Here is a 20502-nt window from a genome sequence, read left to right as displayed (position 1 = left end):
TCCCAATGTAAACGATCGAGATACGCAAATTTATTTTTTGAAATACGCGCCTAATGACCTTGGGCGCTTCCATCGATCCGGGACTTTCCCAGTGACGTCACTGTGTGGGTAGGGCTTCCTGGGCCAAAGCTCAATACAGCTGCAAACAACATGGCGTGCAATGTACCAGTGGTTTCCAACAAAAGAAAACGGTCGTCGTCAGGAGCGTATTGTACCCTCCCCGGCCAGACCGAAAGATGTACCCGGTTGGTCGCTCACCAAGATTCGCGGAGGGATTGGGACCCCGACTCTGAGCGTCAAGCCGGGAGGCATTCACCTGGGCAGCCGCATTTCCCGGCGCAGCCCCGTGGGAAGTCTCGCTGGAAAGGAAGGTAAAGCGGATAAGAGCAAACCGGCGGGCAAATCATCCTCAGCCTCATCTAAAACGGCCAACGCAGTGAAAAGCACCGGGTGTCGCCGTAAGGTTTCGGACGCCAGCACAGGCTCCGACGATTTATCTAAGGACTCCGGCTGTGCCACCGGGATGCTCTCCCCGACCGACAGTAGCTCCGAGCTCTCGGACTGCGCCTCCGAGGAAAACAAGCTCTCAGCGGACGCTGTGAGTAGCGACGCCGAGTCGAGAAGCAGCTGAGGCGGGGGGCTAGACGGAGACAAGCCGCTCAGGGATGGCGTGTTGGCAGAAAGAGCTAGCCAACGCCAGGACCACCTGCTTCTCCTCGGAGAGGGACTAAAAGGACCGGCTCTCCCTGGCCGTGGAGACAGGGGAAGGGAGCATATCCCCAGGCGAGGAGCGCTCGGTCACCTCATTTGACAGCAGGGTGCCCCCCAGCGCATCCCTGGCTTTCTCAGACCTCACATACCTCATTCACACCAACGCAACTCCGGTTCAAGCTCCGTGCTAGAGATTTTCAGGTTCAGAACCGGTTCTTCGGTTTAGCTCCGGCTCTTTTCACACTGCCCAGAGTCCGACTGGTGCTGCGTCATTGCGTCATAGTTTGCGTCATGACGTAACCGTTTGCGTGCCTGCTTCATAAAGCCAAACCGCGCGAAACCCCTCACAGCTGACACCGACAACAACAACAATGGCTGATTGTGCTCCAGCTTCCTCTGTACCTCTTCGGAAGACCAGATTCCCAGTAGGTAGCTGGTCTCTTCAGTGGACCACTGCTGCTTGTTAAGTTTCTCCATCGTTGTGTACAAACTGGATAAAACGCCGGCTTTTTGTTGTTGTTCAGGAGTTGATCCCGCCCCTGCCCCTGCACCTGCCCCTGCCCCTGCCCCATTTGGGACTCCCCTAATGGCGGCGGCCTGGTCCCGGAATTCCCCACCCGGCCGGCGGATAATTAATTTTCTTTTGGCGAGTAATATCATATACAATAAATATTACGATCAATATCCATTGTAAAATGAATAAACTACCGGAATATTATAGCTGTAATGGTGTTTCCTTTCCCCTTTAATGTACGCGACTCTGGGATTTGTAGTCTTTCTAGTTGGGTATTTTTCATAGTCTTATATTTCAACAATTTTAAGACAAACTGTGACTTTTTTGACATGGAAATGATTTTTTAAGATTGACAAACATCATATGTGTAATTCATGGCACAATTGAAACGGGATCGAAAGATACGTTTTCTCTCTCCATTGACTTCAATACATAATTTTTCAGAAATAAGGTCCCATGGACCGGAAGTAGATGGGCGTGACTTCGCCACTCTATACTATTCACCTACTGACCAACAAGGTCACAGTCGCCCAGCGGTAACAGCTTACTACAGAAAAACGAGACTCAATATGCTGCCATTACACAATTATGATGCAGGTTACTTATTAGCGTTTTACATCACAAAACAAACAACAAACAACAACAAATGTGCATTAAAACGGACAAATGAAATGCATACACCAGACCAAGAACAAACAAACAACCACAATCCAAATCATTAGCCTTATAAATACTGTTGCTGTTAGCTAAAACAATGGAAGGCCAAATGCAGAGCCACCAGCTGTTGGAAACATACACAACTCCTGCTAGCTGTAGCTCGAAGCACGGTCCAGCATGTGACAGAACTTCAGAAGTTACATCATTTGATCTTGCGGCACTAACTAACATTAGTGATGAAGATCATGAGACAAGTTGTTGTGTCTGATCCAGAGCTGTTTGTAGAGATAAAGTTCCATGACATGCTGCTACAGCTGTTTCTAAGCCTCCTTCTGCTTCTTCTGACAACATGCAAAAGATAGTTAACGCCCTACTTATCAACACTGGAACGCTATTAGCCCACCCATTCTGACTAACCCCAGTCTTTGCGTCAATTTACTATCATCTGAACCCCCATATTTTTGTTCTGGGTATCAACAGCCATCTCACCAAATGTAATTTCCATTTAACGTAGGCCTACAGGGGATTTCCATCCATTTCACTCTCATATGTTGCTAAAGCGAGTTTTTTGACAGAAGGTAACCTGCGATTATTTTAGTATAACGTTACCATGTGGCACTGCTGCATAGGCGTGTGGTTTTGTGAGCTATTTGTGTGATTAAAAGTGAAATCAGAAATAAATGTGTCACTCAGCAGTGAAATTTACAGTGGTACAAAATTGAAGGGACAGTCTATTCAGTATATTAAATGGAGTAGGCAAACGTGTGGGTAATAATAATATCAAATACGTGGACAACCATGGTAAAATATCCCCAGTAGCAGCGTAATGAAAGTAAGTAAATACATTTAAATAGGATTATGTAGCCAGTAATAACAATACAATACATGGGATGATATGATAATTCATCCCTGACAAAGTAACAAATTCAGGTGTTTTCTGATTTATTTCTCGAAAATAAACTTGAATATTCCTGAAACTGCCAGTTGTATGACATTATGGTCGTACAGTGTGTTGTAATAACCTACTTCTGCTGACCTTGCAAACCACAAACCAAAAAGTCAACAAAATGCAGAAAAGGCATGAATGATCCCATAATAAGACATTCTGTCAAAGTATTTGTAATGTAATGTAATGTAATGTAATGTAATGTAATGTAAAAAAGTATTTCCATTCTTATTTAATTAAAAAACCAAGAGGCAAGTCTGCTCATGTCCTGAAACACAGTGTATATGATTAGGCTCAAATTAACTCCAGAGAGAGTGGTAGGGGGTGTGGTCAGTGAAGTGCATATCTGTTGAGTCAATCTCTCTCTCCGAGCATTCAGCCGCTGCTATAACTGAACACAGTGACTGCTAACACCACAGGAGTAGTTTGGTCTGCGTTTGGACAATTTGGTCGTACATTTGAGGTAAGAAACCACTTCATTTAGTAGTCATTCATCTTTGGTAGTTTAAGATACAGAATACCAGCAAAAGGGACTTTATTCTCAGTGTAGTCTATTTTGTTCACCAATGTGCCTATTCGTTTAGTTTTTCCTGTTCAGTACCACTTTATTTTTTGATTTCACACTCATAATCCGTATCATGTGTTCTTAAGGCTCCGCGCAGCTGATCTCACTGTGAAAGCACGCACACCAAATGAGGAATTAGACAAATTCACGTGGGCTGCCGGGAAATAGCCTGCCCACGTGAGAGTAACACTTGTAAATACTGTGCACAGGACTGTTATAGGAGCATTAACCACTGTATTTAGTTTGCCAGTTGTTTATATTAGCTTATATTCCTAATGAAACACTTTCCTTTCTTCTACTCCCTGTTTATTATTCTTTTATGGACTACAGTTCAAGTTCAACAAATTGAAGGTAGTTGCTGTGTCTCAAATTGCACACTTCTGAACTTAGATAAGCTTTTAGTGTTTAGGTACGTCCCAAGTCCTATATTGAGATTTGGCAAAAGTGTGAGAGAGAGCAAGGAAGGCACAGCTACCATGTGCGATTTAAAGGTCCCCTATTATACTCAGGGTCGGCGTCATGGGGGGTCATTCGAGGGCCATGCCCCCCAAATGAGTCACTGTGCCCCCCCAACGCAGCGTGGGCAAGCCTTGCCACTTTTCCGTTTTTTTTTTGTAATCATATGGGCTAAGTGAAAACGTTTCCACTAAAGGTTTTTTGTGTGAAATACATCAGAAATAAAGAATACAAATATAAAACACAGCCTGAGGTGTGCTCACTGCTGCTCTCTGATTGGTGTGTTGCTTGACCAATGACCCCCGACTTTTGTTTTGTTATCATTACGTGGCTGTGTGTTTTAGATGAAAGCCGGTGGCAATCTGTTCATCTGTTACACTGATTATACAGTAAAGCCATCGAAAATAATATGATATACAGTACAGTACAAGTAGCCTACTTCTGGGTCTCTGTGTTTCATTCAAGCTCGGCTCTCTGTGTGTGTGGCACGATCGCATTTTGTGAGAGCGCGAGCGGTAACGTGGAATGTTGTTGTTAGCATCTGGTTAGCTAGCTATGCTAACGGATATAAAGAGCTGTTTCGATACCAAGGTGGAGGAGAGTCCTCTCCTGTCAGACTGAGAGGATCGTATAACCTCAGCTCATTGAGGTAAGGACTCTCTCAGTGTTTAGATAGTTCACTTTAGTGTAAGTTATCTCAGTGGGTCTCAAACGGTTTGGTCACCATTTATGTAAACAAGTATTTGCGAGGAACACATGTATATGATCATTAGCCTATAGCCTAGTTATTAAAAAAATAAGAGAATAAATGAAAAACGGGTATGAAATACTATAGGACAGTAACACAAGAATACAGTTTAAAAGGGGAGTGATTAGTAAAATATCCATTAAAAAAAAGTAAATCTGTGTACAGTTATGTTTCATATGGATGCTGAGAGATGCAGGCTATCCATAGATCTCCTAATGTTGCTCTCAAAGTGCACCAGATTGATGTATTTAACTTCAATATTTTAAAAATAATCTTCCCGGGGGAGCATGCCCCCAGACCCTCCTAGAGGAGGTTAGGTCCACCCCCACCTAAAACATGTTCACATGGATAGGATACAAAATACATTTGCACACTTTTTATATGGTGGCCTATGTCCATATGTTTCTGTTTTGGTGGTCGTGCCACAACCGTGCATGTATGCACAAGTCATAGGTGCGCTATAAAATAGCACTACACCCCTGCAATGTGTGTGAAAGACAATAGACTTTACAGCATGTTTTTTTAAATTGAAGTTGCGTTGGTGTTTGTGTGTTGGTTGTTGACGGCAGTGTGTGCCCCCCCTTGGTAAATGATTTCCCCCCCATTCGATTTGTTCTAGAGCCGACCCTGATTATACTGTTTTTCATCAATATATTATAGGTCTCAGATATATGCAAAACATGTCTCTGAAGTGTTTTGCTCGAAATACCAAACAGATTATGCATTGTAGCATCCCATAATCCCCTCTGTTTCAGCCCTGTTTCAAAAGTGCTGATTCTGTGTCTTTTACTTTAGATGAAAATAAGGAGCCCCTCCCCACACCCCTCTGAGAGATATTTGGTTAAAAAGAACACAATGGTGCTCTAGGAGGAGATTCAGGTGATAAGGTGTGTGTGTGTCTTTTATGTATAAAAGACATGAAAAAGTGGATTTTGCATAATAGGTGACCTTTAAGACATCAGTAGGCTACATGGTCAAAATTGACGCCCAGTTTAAAGGTAGGGTAGGTAATTCACTTCAGAAACACTTTTTGTTATATTCCATGGAATGCTCTTAACATCCCGATAGCAATGAATATATTAAATGCTTTGACAATAAATACATTAAAACATTTCATCTGTGGAAGCCGTAGCGCTGTAAAAAGCACGGCTAAAATAACTGGATGGCCTACCTGCCTGTCAGCCTTCCACCTCGTGCACAAACTTATCTCGTGCCCTCATTGGTCATGTGCGCGTTCGTGTGTGTTGGAGGAGGGGCTCTGTAAGGAAGACTGAAGGAAGGGGCAGATTTTTTTTCGGCTGCGTACTTTCAAATTCTAGCGCACTCGAGCTGGTTTCTCCATTCTTACCCTACCTGTAAGTGTTAAGGGTGCACAACATAGCAGTGTACTACGGAAAATATCCGAATTGAGACACGTCAAGTTTTTGACGTCACATTAACGTAATTTTATGTTGTTTTTTATAGATTAACATAGATAATACTAAAGAAATAAGAGTCGATAATGTTGGTTGTTTTCTTTATGGTGACAATGTAAGTATTTTGAGAACCATAACCTTTAGGCTATCTTTACATTACTGCTCACACATAGCCAGACCATGGTGAATCCTTACTGCATGCCAGTCTATTTATTGTCAGAAATGTCCTCACACATTAAAATCTTATTTTTAATCTATTTTTCCCTGGCCCACATCCTACAAAACATGAGAAACTACGTAAATAATTGGGAAACATTTGGACTTTGAGTTTTCAAACACTGAAAATGTGTTAAAGGTCTCATGTCATGCTTTTTTGGTTAGTACCCGTCCCCTTGTGTGTTATGAAGGTTTTTATGTAAACGGTGTGCAGAGTCAAAACCCTCAAAGTACACCCTGTAGCGAGTTAAACTCTAACACAGAAAATACCTCCCCAAAACGCCTCGTTGAAGATACGTCATTGTCCATTTGATTCTTCCGGGTACGCATGATGTCAACCGTACCCGGAACGAAATGGACCAATCCGTGGAGCCGTTACGTTACGTCCGCGGAGCCGTTACGTTAAGCCCCCGCTGATTGGTCCAAATTGACCAATCCACGGACTTCCTCACACACTCAGGCAAGCAGCTCTGCTGATCTCTCCTCCCTGGCTGCAGGCTGATAACAGACAGTTGGGATCGCGCCAAAATTCTCTCTGCAGACCTATTCTCTCTGCAGACCCATTCTCACTGCGTTTATCAACCTTTTTCTTACTCAATATCAAGCCACACTTATTGTTTTTACTTTGGTTGTGACTTTGTGTGTGCTCAGGATGAGTTTGGCTGTGTTTCGCTGTGTATCGCTAAACAAGGAAACAACACCTCCACGGAGCTTAGCGCGATTCACAACGTCCCGACCAATCAGAGCACACTGTGCTCACAGGGAGGGTGGGGGCTGGAGCTATTGGAGCTACAACGAGCCGTTAAAGGCAGAGAGTGAAATTCAGTGAATACACATAGTTTACAGAGATGCTGTTTGAGAAACCAATGTGAGTTTGGAAAATTGCACAATATAAATCTATTCTAGTAGACCTCAACAATGGAATTATGATCAGTGGAAATGGCCATGACATGGGACCTTTAAGTCAAGGGGAGTTTTGTGCATGTATGGGAAGGTGGATGGGTGATTTTTTTTTCATTCAGGGTAAGAGCAACTGTTTTATATTTGTTCCCCTCTCTGGCCTCTTTATGCCTTCCAGCCAATATTGCATTATTTCGGTTAAAACAACACAGGAGACACAGCTCAAACTTTCTTCTTTCGTTTCTGTGTCTCTCTTCTCTAGCGGCACAAATCCTGCTTACGCCTGATTACTTTAAATATTTAAGCTATGATATCAGAGCCATGAGAATCAGTGAGCCATGGTGTGTGTGTGTGTGTGTGTGTGTGTGTTTTCTCGGTCATGTTAATTTGTTGACAACTTCCAGGGGACTTCCTGTAGGCTTCGTGAGTCACTCCCAACTATTTGTTACAGGGTGATGTGGGGATACATGGCCCTCACACACACCCACACAGTACCTGGCTTCATAGGGACTTGCATCTATTATTTTAAGGGAGACTGGGGAGAATACCAACAGGAAATAACGCACAGTGGTTTGTAGTTGGGGAAAAATTCCTCATCTGGTCTTTGCTCTCGGCATCTTGCAACATAAATTGAAGCATTAAAAGTAGCGGGCCAATGGATTAAAAAATGTAATCAAGTTAAACCCAATAATCTGGAATTCATTTATATAAATCACAAGTGGAAAATACAAGTATTCAATTGTATTTTGGTGAGAGATTATTACATTGTGTTGTAAAAAATGAAATGACAAACTTGTAAGAGAAATGCTTTTTACTTTATAATAACATGATTTCTGAATATTTCCTTGCGCCTTCAAATTAAGAAAATGAAATTGAAGTGTTAAAAGTATCTTTCTCTTCTTCTTCTTCTATGTGTCTGCAGCCCTCGTTTGTAGAAGTCATGTTTTCCAAAGCCACTGCCAACTTCGTCCATCAGATTGACCCTGAAGGAAGCCTCATCCATGTGTCGCGAGTAAACGACTCAAAAAAACTGGTTCCTATTGGACTAGTTGTCAAACGCAACCGCATCTGGTTCTGGCAGAGCCCCAAGTACCAACCCACAGTTTTCACCCTCAGCGACTTGTTGCAAGGCGACCAGGTGCTAAGTCCTGGTAAGTCTGCATATACAGAAAAAAAGGGAATAGAAATTGCTCAAGTATTTCCATGCCTCCTTATTGTAAGACACATTTACCCTCACACATATCCAACATCACATGTTTTGTCAGGAGTGTCCGAGACAGACTTTCTGACCTACAAGGGGACGTTTAGAGACGCAGTCTCCGGGAAGCTAGACCCCGAGGTTGGCCCCGTCGGTGGAACACTGGAGGGCCACGGCTCCTCCGAGCTCCAATCATGTTTTGGCAGGATGTTGAAAGAGGAACTGGATGTGAAAAAGCTGTTACGGGACTCCAGCAGCAGGTCATTCATAATTTCCGTATTCAAGATTCACACATTGTGGACAGTGAGCAGAAGGTGAAAGGGTGACAACTTTATTATTCATGAGGGGAATCAATGTAGTTAGACAACACATTTGACACCTCAAACCAGTAAAATGCAAACCACAGAGTTCAATAGTGTCATCTTACTTAAATACACTGCACTTGATATGTCCTTGGTTCTAGTGATCTGGTTTCTAATGTGAATAGCATGCTGCAGGACCTAGGAATCAGTTAGCACCTTATTACTTCTGGCTTCCTCATATTGTTTTACAACCTAAATTACGTCAGTAAATACCCCAGTGATTAATGTCTGAAGCTTCTATGTGTAATAAAAACAGTGGTTGTTAACAAGTGACCACTAAAACTCATCACGGACATCATTAGCTGCCTTTAGCTCAGCGGTGGTTAAGTGAAGCCATGCAACTGTGATGTTGTTTGTCTTGAATTCAATGTTTTATATGTGTTCTGGGTTAAATTCCCAAAATAAGGCCTGTGGTTAATACAAGTTTAGTAGATTTACAAATCCAACATACGATATGTCAGTAAGTACACCACTGGTGAATGTCTATAGCTTTTAAGTGTCTTATTAACAACTTCATAAAATGAACGTCACCCTGCTCAACATTAGCCGCCTCTAGCGTAGCAGTGTTTACATGATGCCATGCTACTGTGTTTTTGTTCGCTAATAGCCTTTACGTTAGCTAAAGCTATAGTTTTGCTATTTACTTTTAGCAATTTATTTTTAGCAATTTGCATTTTGCATTTACGCTTCAAAAATCGTAAAAGTGGTGTTAATATGTGGAGATTATCCTGCTGAACAAAATATTTAAGTATCATAAACGTTGCTTTGCCAAAGATCTTATTTTCTGCAATAATACAATTGCCTTTTGTCAAAGGACACTTTGGAATCTAATATTCCCGCCAGTTTACAACAATGTGTCATGCCTTCACCTCTCTACTAATTACTAATAGATTACACCTAAATACCACGCACATACACTACATTGCCATTGTAATTCATACACTTTTTTATTTTGCGTTAGGCTGGTGGACATGCAGAATAAGCTGGTGAAGCAGATGGAGAAGCGAGAGGAGGTGCTGGCAGTGGTGAAGGAGAGGATCCTCACCACCACCCCCTGCTCCATCACCCAGAAGAAAAGGGAGCAGTGCATCTTCCAGGGGCTGGTGGGCCTGCTAGGGAGCCCTGCTAAGGTGGGTGTGGAGTGTGAATGTGTATTTTCAGAATTCAATAAAACTTTTGATATTGTTTATTTTACTGTAATCTGTGCCATTATTAGACAATGAATCAAGTTAACTAATGATTATGAATGCTTTTTCGTTATTATGTATACGTACATAAATTACCTTTCATTTACTATATATAGTGTTTTTTTATCATTAACAAAAGGAGAAATAGTTTGACGTATCTATTAATGATGGTTTAATAAAGTGACACCAATGTAATATTTGTTTATTTTTCAGTAAGATTGTCACTTAAGTACCTTTTAATTTAAAATTCCTGGCCTGTGTGTGTATTCTTAGTTGTGTGTGAAGAACAGCAGCAACATTGAGGCGGACAGCGACGTCTCCTTGGAGATCCCGTCTGGAACAGTTATTGCGTACAGCGTCCTGGAACTGGACATTAAAAAGGATGGACACTATGGTGTGTGTGTGTGTGTGTGTGTGTGTGTGTGTGTGTGTGTGTGTGTGTGTGTGTGTGTGTGTGTGTGTGTGTGTGTTTACAGAGAAAAAAATGGGGTCATTGTGACAAAAAATGTCTTGGAAAATGGGAAGTGTGAATCACATTTTCACTTCTCTTTAGTTTGACAAGATATACAAAAAAATAATTATGGTATTCAGTCCATTCCATTGCGTACCAACATCTGGATCTGCGGCAAAAACAAAAACTGTTTTATTTTCCATTAACCAGTCTTTAAACACTGCCAGAGCCAATACTGTGCTCTCTTAAGTGTTTACTTCCTGTCTCACCTCTGTAGTTCTTCTGACGTCCAGTGCGCTGTATTTAAACCTGTTTCTTCTCTGGGGACAGTTCAGCCATCTTGAAACCAACGTTTTGTGCTCTCCACAAATATAAAAGCTAATATTCAAAAAGTATTCCATGGTGTTTTTTGATGGATGATACCTAATGTTGAAGTTAAGTCGACCGGACTTCTTTCCGCTGATTGAAGTGACTGCACATTGTCCCTTGATCCTCCCTAGCAACGGTCATGTTATCCTTAAAGGCCCTGTCACACTGTCCCGAAATTGACACCCGATGGACACACGATAAAGGAAATGTTCAAATTCGGCTGTGATCGTAGCAACATCGGGCCATTCGTGAGGGCATCTTAAGCCATCGTATGACCGCCGGTGGAGTTTCTCAGGCTCCGGCAGCAACTTCGTGAGCGGCAACTTCGTAAGGTACTCGTGAGGGCATCTTGTCAAATCGTGTCATCTTCGTGTTATCATCGGTGCATTCACCCTCACTCTGATCGGGGCGAATGCCCGATGGCACCGATGATAACAAGATGCCCTCACGATGGCCTTACGAAGGGCAACATTTACACACGAATTCAACACGAAAATGAATCTTCGCAAGGTCCTTCGGCAATTTTTTGGCATGCCAAAGATTTTGCCACTGCTCACGAAGTTGCTGCCGGAGCCTGAGAAACTCCACCGGCGGTCATACGAAGGCTTAAGATGCCCTCACGAATGGCCCGATGTTGCTACGATCACAGCCGAATTTGAACATTTCCTTTATCGTGTGTCCATCGGGTTGTTTTATTGCACAACAAAATCATGTAAATATATTATGTAAATAACCCAATTTGTGTTCTGTGAAACTAAAAAGGATATAATATATTATTTTGAAGGACAGTTGACAGGAAGTTGTTGTTGTTATGGAAACAACATTACGGAGAAAACGTAATATTTTCTACATATAACGACGGATAAAGTAAAGAACAAAGTCTGAAGATATCAGTACAGTATCATAGTACTGTAACATAATTGTTTTTGGTACTTTCATTGCAGTTGTATGTCTTAAATGTAATGTAAATGTTGCCTTCGTGTGTGGTTCGGGGCCATCTTCGTGCGAAATTCACAATTCCATATTCGTGTGTTCATCGGGTGTCAATTTCGGGACAGTGTGACAGGGCCTTAACAGCTGTGTGTTAGCGAGTATTACAAATCTCTGGCATAAATAATTTCCTTTTTTTGCATGGTCCTTGTTTTTTAAATGCATAATAATAAATACAAATATAGTAAATACTACACTGTATAGAGAAGTACAGTCAAACATCACTTAATATAAATCAGTCCATCATTTTTTAACATCCCATAGGCTGATATTCAATAGTGAATTGTCTGATTTTGTGTTTTGACTATGTGATGTTGTGTGTAGATATATGCCTACGGCCTGGAACAATAGGAGGCATTGAAGCAGACTCGCCTGAGTCCTGGCCATCCCAGGATTCCTTGGATTGGGTGGACGGTATGTTTCCAGAGAAAGTAGCTTTGATTGAAATGCAAAATGGTTTGTGCTTTATATAATAAGTCAGTTAATTGGAAATAACTTTAATGGATAAGCTTCCATTTACACTTTCTATTTTGGGAGAAAATGACAGACATTAAGGAAGTGATGGAAAGGAAATAAGATCCCTTTTCTGCTGCAGATGGCTCTGTGGATTTAATGTTTGGTGGAATTGTGTTTGGTCTGACCAGCATCTGAATATAAAACTTCAACTTTAAGTACAATGCTCAAGTCAGGGTACTTTGAAATTATTTTGGATTACTTCAAAATAAAACATTGAAATATTGCCTTTTCTTCTCTTTCAAGATCTCAAAAATGTTTGCGAATTCAGTGTTTCCCTTGGGGGAAACCATGTTTCCCATACAAAAAACAGTACTGACACAAACTACATGTGCTGTCTTTATTTAAAAATAAAAAACGTTTTAGAAAATTGCCATGTTTCGAAGACTAAACAGAAATATATTTTTTATTACATAGAAATCCTTAGCAAAGTAACCTCAATCGTATTGCATATTTTCCCACAGTCAATCTGGGTTTATGAGGCTGTAGTTCACTTTTTTTGCAATTTGATTTCGTAATTCTGATTACATGTTATACATTTTTTCCCAACTCTGACTATTACTAGTAGGTCTTTATATATCTGTCATTGTCAGAAATGTACAGCCCGTTATACTAATATATACATAATATTTTACAGTTAGCCAAATAGTCTTCTTCTATTCTCAGATTTTAGATGACAATTCACACTTTTCAACTCAAACTAATTTATCAGTTATTCCCAACTAAAAGTTCAACTAGCAAGAAGCTATAGAGGACAAACCCTTATCACAAATGTTTAGAATTAGTTAATTATGCAACAGTGTCTGGGTCTGCATTAAATATAGGCTACATGATGTTGAAAAATCATACTATTTTTGGAGAATTATAAGTAAGTCATTAAGTCGGTTCCAGATGAGAACCGATAAGAAAATGCCGGGTACCGGGTACCCATACAAAATACACAATTTCGGTTCTGCTTAACCGTTCCTAAACGCGGTAGACCCTGTATTCCACCGGGTCCGTCAGCGCCGCGGCGACCCGGTGGAATACAGCCAGGGTAAGGGAGGACTGGCCATCTGTGTGTTCTGGAGAATCACAGAACGGCCGGTCGTCAGCGGGCCGTTGACGGCCGGCTCGGTTAGCTGACAGCCGGCACCGCCCTTCATTTTTTTAAACGGCATCATGTAAGTTGCGGCGACAGAGGTCCACAGTTGCCCCGCAGCGAGGCTCCCCCCGCCCTCCCGTAGACAGTTCACGAGCTCAGTCACTTCATGACACCAAAGATGGATCGCGGTAAACGCTCTAAAGTGAGGCTCCACTACACTAAAAAAGAAAAAGACAAGGCACAGTGTAATGCCTGTTAATAGCTTGCCACAGGCATAGCTCAGTTAAAATAAAGCACATCTATTGTGCAATACATTTGTATTGCATGTATATTTTTTATTTGTAAAAATGTCAGTTAAAGTTTAAAAAAATAAAGATATTTTTGTTATCTAAACGTTTGACCTCTTTCTTTTACAATTTTGGAATCGAAACGGGGAATCGATAAGAACCGGAATCGATAAGCAGAACCGGAATCGGAATCGATACATTTCAAACGATACCCATCCCTAGTCATGACTGAGTTACTTCCATTTTAACGTGTCATGAAAAATGTGAGTGTAATTGCGTAATATCTTCAATAATTGTGGTTGTAGGGGTTTACCAAGAACTCTGTACCTGTTTGTAAGAAAGCGGAATATCTCAAAATAAAAAGGTTGCAGTACTATTTATACATTTGGAGATTAAAACGAGTGGATAATGTATGTAGGTAGACATAATCCCGAGAATGAGACGTGTTCTGTTTGAAACCTGACACAGTATCTCCCTTTTTTTACAGGATCACATGAGATGGATCTTTCTCCTCTGGCAGAGCTCCCCCAGTCCACTCGATACGCTTTGTTCAAGAGACTCCAAGAGACTCTGAGGGACAGAACTGCCCTGTCACATGTTGAGTGTTCGGTGAGTGACACTCTGACTTTTGGTAGGCAAAGGTCGAGGTCACCGTGACCTCCCAAAACACATTTTTGGCCATAACTCAATGAGAACTTCATACAAATGTCTAATAGGATTAAAGCATTAGGAGATGACATTTTGGACAGACATGGATTTGGATTGCAACAGGACTGGTATGCAGTGTTATAGAGTGTTCGTGTGGTGACATCATTTTGTAGGCCGACCCAGATGTTAGCATCGCAAAGGCCCCATTTATTTTACTATTTCATTTTAGAATATTGCAGACAATGAAATGTTCACCAAACACACGTTTATGATACTTAAACATTGTTTTCAGCAGGAAAGACTCCACATATTAACAGAACTTTTATGATCAACATCACGGTTGCATGGTTGCACATCACCACCGCTAAGCTAAAGGCGGCTAATGCTCGGAAATTAGTCAGCATTATTTTATGTTGTAGAACAAAACATGAGAATATCTTAGTCTTCTTACACCTAGATCAACACACATATTATTTAAGGCATCTTAGCAAAACACATGACATAAACAGTTGACTTCAAAGGTAACACAAGTTGTCAAATGCTCACTCATTTCTACGTTTTTGGAGTCATTACTGGACAACTCTATTATTTTTCGTGTTTTTTCTATTTCCTCTCCTCTCTGTACCTGTCTCTCTTAGCTGGACGAGTTGTGCAGTGGTGAAACACTGGATATGGCCAAGCATAAGGATCTGTCAGAGAGTCAGAGAAAATTATTGTCAGCCATACTGGAGCTGCTTGGCACAGACAGTGCTGCTGACGTCCCTTTACACCTTAATGCAGCTCACCTGTTGGTCAGTGCCATGGAAGGTGAGGACAAACTTGAGTCTGTAGAGGGCTGTAAACATTTTCCCACAGTGATTTTGAGCAAACATGTTTCATATGTGTTTTTTTTGCAGAGTTGCCTGATGAAACTCTGAGCCTCTTGAGTGAGAGCAGCTCTCATTTTCTGGAGGCCTTCAACACATTGGTTAGTTAAATTGTACTGCAGATTGTTTCATGTTGTCTGAAAATGTTATTTGTATAACAATATGAAGCTACAGCTAGGAGCCTCTTAGCTTAGTTTACCATAAAGGGGAAAGCTGTTGGAAGGGCGAACTAGATAATAGGAAGTTAGTGGGTGCAGTACTACTTGATTGTAGTTCTGCTTTTGATGTCATTGACCATTCTTTGCTGTTACACAAGCTAGAACAGTATGGTTTTAATTTTGATACGCTGAGGTGGTTAGAAAGTTACCTGACAAATCGAAGTCAAACTGTTTTTTTTAATGGAAGTCTGCCAAAGATGAAGACAGTCACTTGCGGAGTACCTCAGGGTAGTTATTTGGGACCACTTTTATTTTCTATTTTCACAAATTACTTACCATTAGTGTTAGAAAAAGCCAACATTTTAATGTATGCAGATGACTCGACAATATATGAAGCAGCACCGTCTACAAGAAAGTTGACTAGTTTTATGAACAAAGATCTACAATTGACATCAGAGGGGGTCATAAATAATAAGTTGGTACTTAATGCTGGAAAAACAAAATCTTTAATAATAGGATCAAATCATCAGTTAAAAGGTGAACCAAAATTGCAATTACATTTAAACCATATTCAAGTTGAACAGGTCAAGGAGACAAAATTGCTAGGTATAACCCTGGATCATAAATTATCTTGGTCTATTGATAATGTTGTATGTAAAATGGGAAGGGGTGTGTCACTTGTAAAAATAATTGTAAAATAATTGCCAATGGATGTCAGTAGACAAGTTATGGACGCTTTGGTTCTGTCGCAGCTTGATTATTGTTTGGTTATATGGTCTAGTGCTGCAGAAAAAGACTTAAACAAACTACAAGTGGCACAAAATAAGGCAGCACGGTGTGCACTGCAGTGCTCCTGCAGAACCAGAGTACCTGAAATGCTGGAGACACTGAAATGGCTAAGTGTCAGACAGAGGTCAACTTATATTTTGTTACATTTTGTAAGAAATATTACAGTGACTCACTCACCACATATATTATCACAAAGGTTTATAGCGCAGTATGCCCAACTATCAAACACGACATACAATAGAAGGAAGGTTTGTATTACCCAAATCGAAATCAAATATGGGACAGAAAGCAGTCATGTACAGAGCCATGGTCAGCTGGAAGTACATTTCAAAAGGTTGCAAACAAATTAAGTAAAATTGAACTGTGCCTGTGGGTATGTATGTATTGTATGTATGGCCTTATGATGGCTAAAATTGCATGAAATGATCAGCTGTTTTGTTTTAGTTTTGTTGTGTGTTTATGTATGTTTTGTGTGTGTGAATACCCCAGGAAGAATAGCCAATGCTCATGCTAGTGCTAATGGGGATCCTAATAAAGAATAAGAATTAGACAGCAAGCCTGCTGTAGCTCCTGTGCTGTGGTTATTGTTGGTCAGTAGGTTTATAGAATTGCTGTGTTAAACATAACAGCATCTTCTGCGGTGTTTATAACAAGCATGTTTTGCCTCACCCAGCCACCGCCTATGTATCCATTTCTCAAATTCTGTCCCTCCAGATGTGCAGTTTAAAGAAGAACAGCGAGCCTCTCTCCATCCAGTGTCTCCATGTCCTCCTGCAGGAGAACCAGGCCTTCCAGCAGGCAGAGCAGCTGCTCCGCTCCGCTAACGTGGCGCTGAAGAGAGACAGTGACAGGCTGTGGTCAGAGACAGGAAGTGAAGCAGGAGTGCTCCCATTAATCCTCTCTCTCTGCATACAAGGACTGGCTCTGCTGTGCAAAGGGCAAAAGTAGTACTTAGTGTCTGCATGTGCACTTTTCTCTTTTGTATGAAATGTATTCCTTCCATTTCTTTCTTCATTGGAAAGTTTATTCTAAATTAAGCATGAAATCATTGTATTATTATAGTATTTTTTCCATATATTCATACTATTGCTACAAATCTTCCCGTTACATTTTTACTTAAATATATTTTATGAGCAAGCGCTTATTTTTTTAATTACAAAATATATATATATCTATATTTTACGCGATGAAATTACACTGAACAAAAATATAAACGCAACACTTTTGTTTTTGCTCCCATTTTTCATGAGATGAACTCAAAGATCTAAAACATTTTCTATATACACAAAATAACCATTTCTCTCAAATATTGTTCACAAATCTGAAAAAATCTGTGATAGTGAGCACTTCTCCTTTGCCGAGATAATCCATCCCACCTCACAGGTGTGACATATCAAGATGCTGATTAGACAGCATGATTATTGCACAGGTGTGCCTTAGGCTGGCCACAATAAAAGGCCACTCTGAAACGTGCAGTTTTGCTTTATTGGGGGGGGTCTGGGGGGGGTCCGAAAACCTGTCAGTATCTGGTGTGACCACCATTTGCCTCACGCAGTGCAACACATCTCCTTCGCATAGAGTTGATCAGGTTGTTGATTGTGGCCTGTGGAATGTTGGTCCACTCCTCTTCAATGGCTGTGCGAAGTTGCTGGATATTGGCAGGAACTGGAACACGCTGTCGTATACGCCGATCCAGAGCATCCCAAACATGCTCAATGGGTGACATGTCCGGTGAGTATGCTGGCCATGCAAGAACTGGGATGTTTTCAGCCTCCAGGAATTGTGTACAGATCCTTGCAACATGGGGCCGTGCATTATCATGCTGCAACATGAGGTGATGGTCGTGGATGAATGGCAAAACAATGGGCCTCAGGATCTCGTCACGGTATCTCTGTGCATTCACAATGCCATCAATAAAATGCACCTGTGTTCGTCGTCCATAACATACGCCTGCCTATACCATAACCCCACCACCACCATGGGCCACTCGATTCACAACATTACCCTAACCCTCACACCAGATACTGATTGGTTTTCGGACCCCCCCAATAAAGCAAAACTGCACGTTTCAGAGTGGCCTTTTATTGTGGCCAGCCTAAGGCACACCTGTGCAATAATCATGCTGTCTAATCAGCATCTTGATATGCCACACCTGTGAGGTGGGATGGATTATCTCGGCAAAGGAGAAGTGCTCACTATCACAGATTATTTCAGATTTGTGAACAATATTTGAGAGAAATGGTTATTTTGTGTATATCGAAAATGTTTTAGATCTTTGAGTTCATCTCATGAAAAATGGGAGCAAAAACAAAAGTGTTGCGTTTATATTTTTGTTCAGTGTACTGTATATACTGTTGTAGACATGGTTTATACATGTTCACTTTGGGGATGTTTCCTTTAATGGCACCTTACATAAACCTGTACTACTATTTCTTTGTATATATATTTGTATTTTACAGTACATTTTCTTGTTCACTTACTTGTCAATCAATGAGATATAACATTTTAAAATTAGCAACAACATTTTAAATGTAATGCATGCGGAGGGTATACAAATTGATCAAATATATACATGCATGCAGCAGAGTTCCCGTTAGAATATTTTTTCGCCGGTCAACATGTCTGTTAAAGGTCTTCTTTGTTATTTATTGTGCTTTAAAACAAATAGATATGATTCGATATTAAACAAACTAATTATAGTAGATTAACTACATTATTCAAAAGTGTACAGTAATTTACAATAACAAGGGAATAATAAACGGAGCGCTCTCCCTCTCCTGACAGCCCGTCAGTATCATGCAGCTCGCGGATCAGTAATGAGTGACCCGACAGTAAAACTAAACATATCTATAACTAGTTACGGTAGTTTGAGAGGTCATTAAAATAGCCACGTGTGATATTCTAACCTGGTGTGTGTTTTGTTCCGCTCACCACTGCATGTGATCATGCAGAGCTGCGTGTCGACTCGTCAGCAGCAGCTGATCTCTCTCCCGTCAGATTAGACTTCACTCGCATTTATGTCCATATCGATCAGATCCAGCTAGTTCTAGCTAATGATATGACTACCTGCTTATCAAAAGACACCTACACAATAAGTGTCGCTATGCAACTGGGTGAGGCCACAAAGTATAGCGCAGAATTATGCATTTGTTTACATGCGCACCGGAACCCCGAGGCATTACCAACAGATCAACGCACAATCAACCCATACAGGACATCTCTTTCTCCACATTACGTGTTAAGGCCCTGACACACCAAGCAGTCACCAGAGGACTCGCCGACGCCGACGTCGGCTGTTGCGTCGTGGTGTTCTCCTGCGTCTTGGCCATGTGTCGCACGGGAACACACCGCAAAGACTTCAGTGCGTGAGTGGCAATAACTCTCCTTACCAGCAGGCGGCGGTAGTGTGTATTCCTCATTAAATAGGCAACAACCGGAAGACAGAGAAGAAGAACAGACTGCATGATATAAACAACAACAAATATCGTGTGCAAACTGCAGCCTGGTTATGATCCACTGCTGTCTGTCCGTCTTTGGTGCTCCACAACTACCCGAAGGGGCAAGTCTCCTGTAGCTACCGGGTGTACTGGCTTCGCAGAGAATCCCACTGCTTCCTCAGCTCTTTCTCTGAAGCACTCAAATAAACGATGTAAGCATTGTGGCTAGTTAGCATGTCCAATTCATATCTATATGCAGTGCCAAACTGCACAGCTAGCAACAAGATAACAACAAAACACAAGGTTGAAATAACAAATTACATTTCAAGTTAACGTCACTGTACGCTGGCAAACAATAAAAAGCCAACAATATCTGCTAAAGAGCTCAATTGATGAAAAAGATAATCTTACCCGAGAAACCAAGTTGCGTTTCAATCTCTCGCCAGAGTCCGGTTTTCACTACTCGGTTCGAGTACCTTTTCTCTGTGATGTCGTACAGAGCTGGCCTCTCCTGGATCAATGTAATGAGCAGGTCTTCGTTTGCGTCATTCCAGATCGCAGATTTGATGAGATGAAAATGAATATCAGTCTGTGTGTGCCTTCTTAAATCGTTTGTTTGCGTCCCTCACTTCCGTTTCGTTCCTCATGCACTGATTCGCTAGCTGAACAGCCAATCAGAGTGATTGTTTGGTCCGACTGCCAGACCCGATGCATGGCTGAATCGGCCATGCATCGGGACCAAGCGGCAAACTCTGAGGAACAGCCGGGAAGCCAATACGGAAGTGCCACACACTGCAGTTCATACATGGGCCGCTAGGGACTGGCTGTTTTGTTTTTGCATAAATTAGGGCGTGGTCACGTTGATGGACACGTACATGCCTCACTGTCAGCTAACAGCAACTTGTCCACTCTGCTAGGCTACAACCATAGAGGCTACAACGTTAGTTAGTCATAGTACTGTACTTGACCCTTTAGCTTTAGCCGTTTTCGTGGTGATTGTGCCTTTTAGGGAATATTGTTACAAATACCAGACAA

General features: G+C 41.4%; 1 protein-coding gene across 1 annotated transcript; it reads left to right on the top strand.

Moving 5' to 3' along the window:
- The first annotated feature begins 3186 nt into the window (after window positions 1–3186).
- Window positions 3187–17244, top strand: LOC117532709 (gasdermin-E-like). The gene is made up of 10 exons (XM_034196148.1): window positions 3187–3291; window positions 8051–8279; window positions 8394–8586; window positions 9650–9818; window positions 10149–10269; window positions 12010–12099; window positions 14057–14178; window positions 14856–15024; window positions 15114–15184; window positions 16745–17244. Exons 2-10 carry the CDS (start codon window positions 8069–8071, stop codon window positions 16976–16978), a joined length of 1380 nt encoding a protein of 459 aa, XP_034052039.1. The 5' UTR covers window positions 3187–3291; window positions 8051–8068; the 3' UTR covers window positions 16979–17244.
- Window positions 17245–20502: the final 3258 nt, after the last annotated feature.

This window comes from Gymnodraco acuticeps, unplaced genomic scaffold (genome assembly GCF_902827175.1).
Source record: "Gymnodraco acuticeps unplaced genomic scaffold, fGymAcu1.1, whole genome shotgun sequence".
Classification (NCBI taxonomy): Eukaryota; Metazoa; Chordata; class Actinopteri; order Perciformes; family Bathydraconidae; genus Gymnodraco; species Gymnodraco acuticeps.
Note: the sequence above shows the minus strand (reverse complement) of the source record. Positions and strands in the feature narration are given on the sequence as shown.

Excerpts from the sequence above, each read along its gene's own strand:
- LOC117532709 (XM_034196148.1), top strand. The coding sequence starts at position 8,069 with ATGTTTTCCAAAGCCACTGCCAACTTCGTCCATCAGATTGACCCTGAA. Across the intron at positions 10,270-12,009 it reads TAAAAAGGATGGACACTATG|ATATATGCCTACGGCCTGGA; the intron begins GTGTGTGTGTGT and ends TGTTGTGTGTAG. Across the intron at positions 15,025-15,113 it reads GTTGGTCAGTGCCATGGAAG|AGTTGCCTGATGAAACTCTG; the intron begins GTGAGGACAAAC and ends TTTTTTTTGCAG.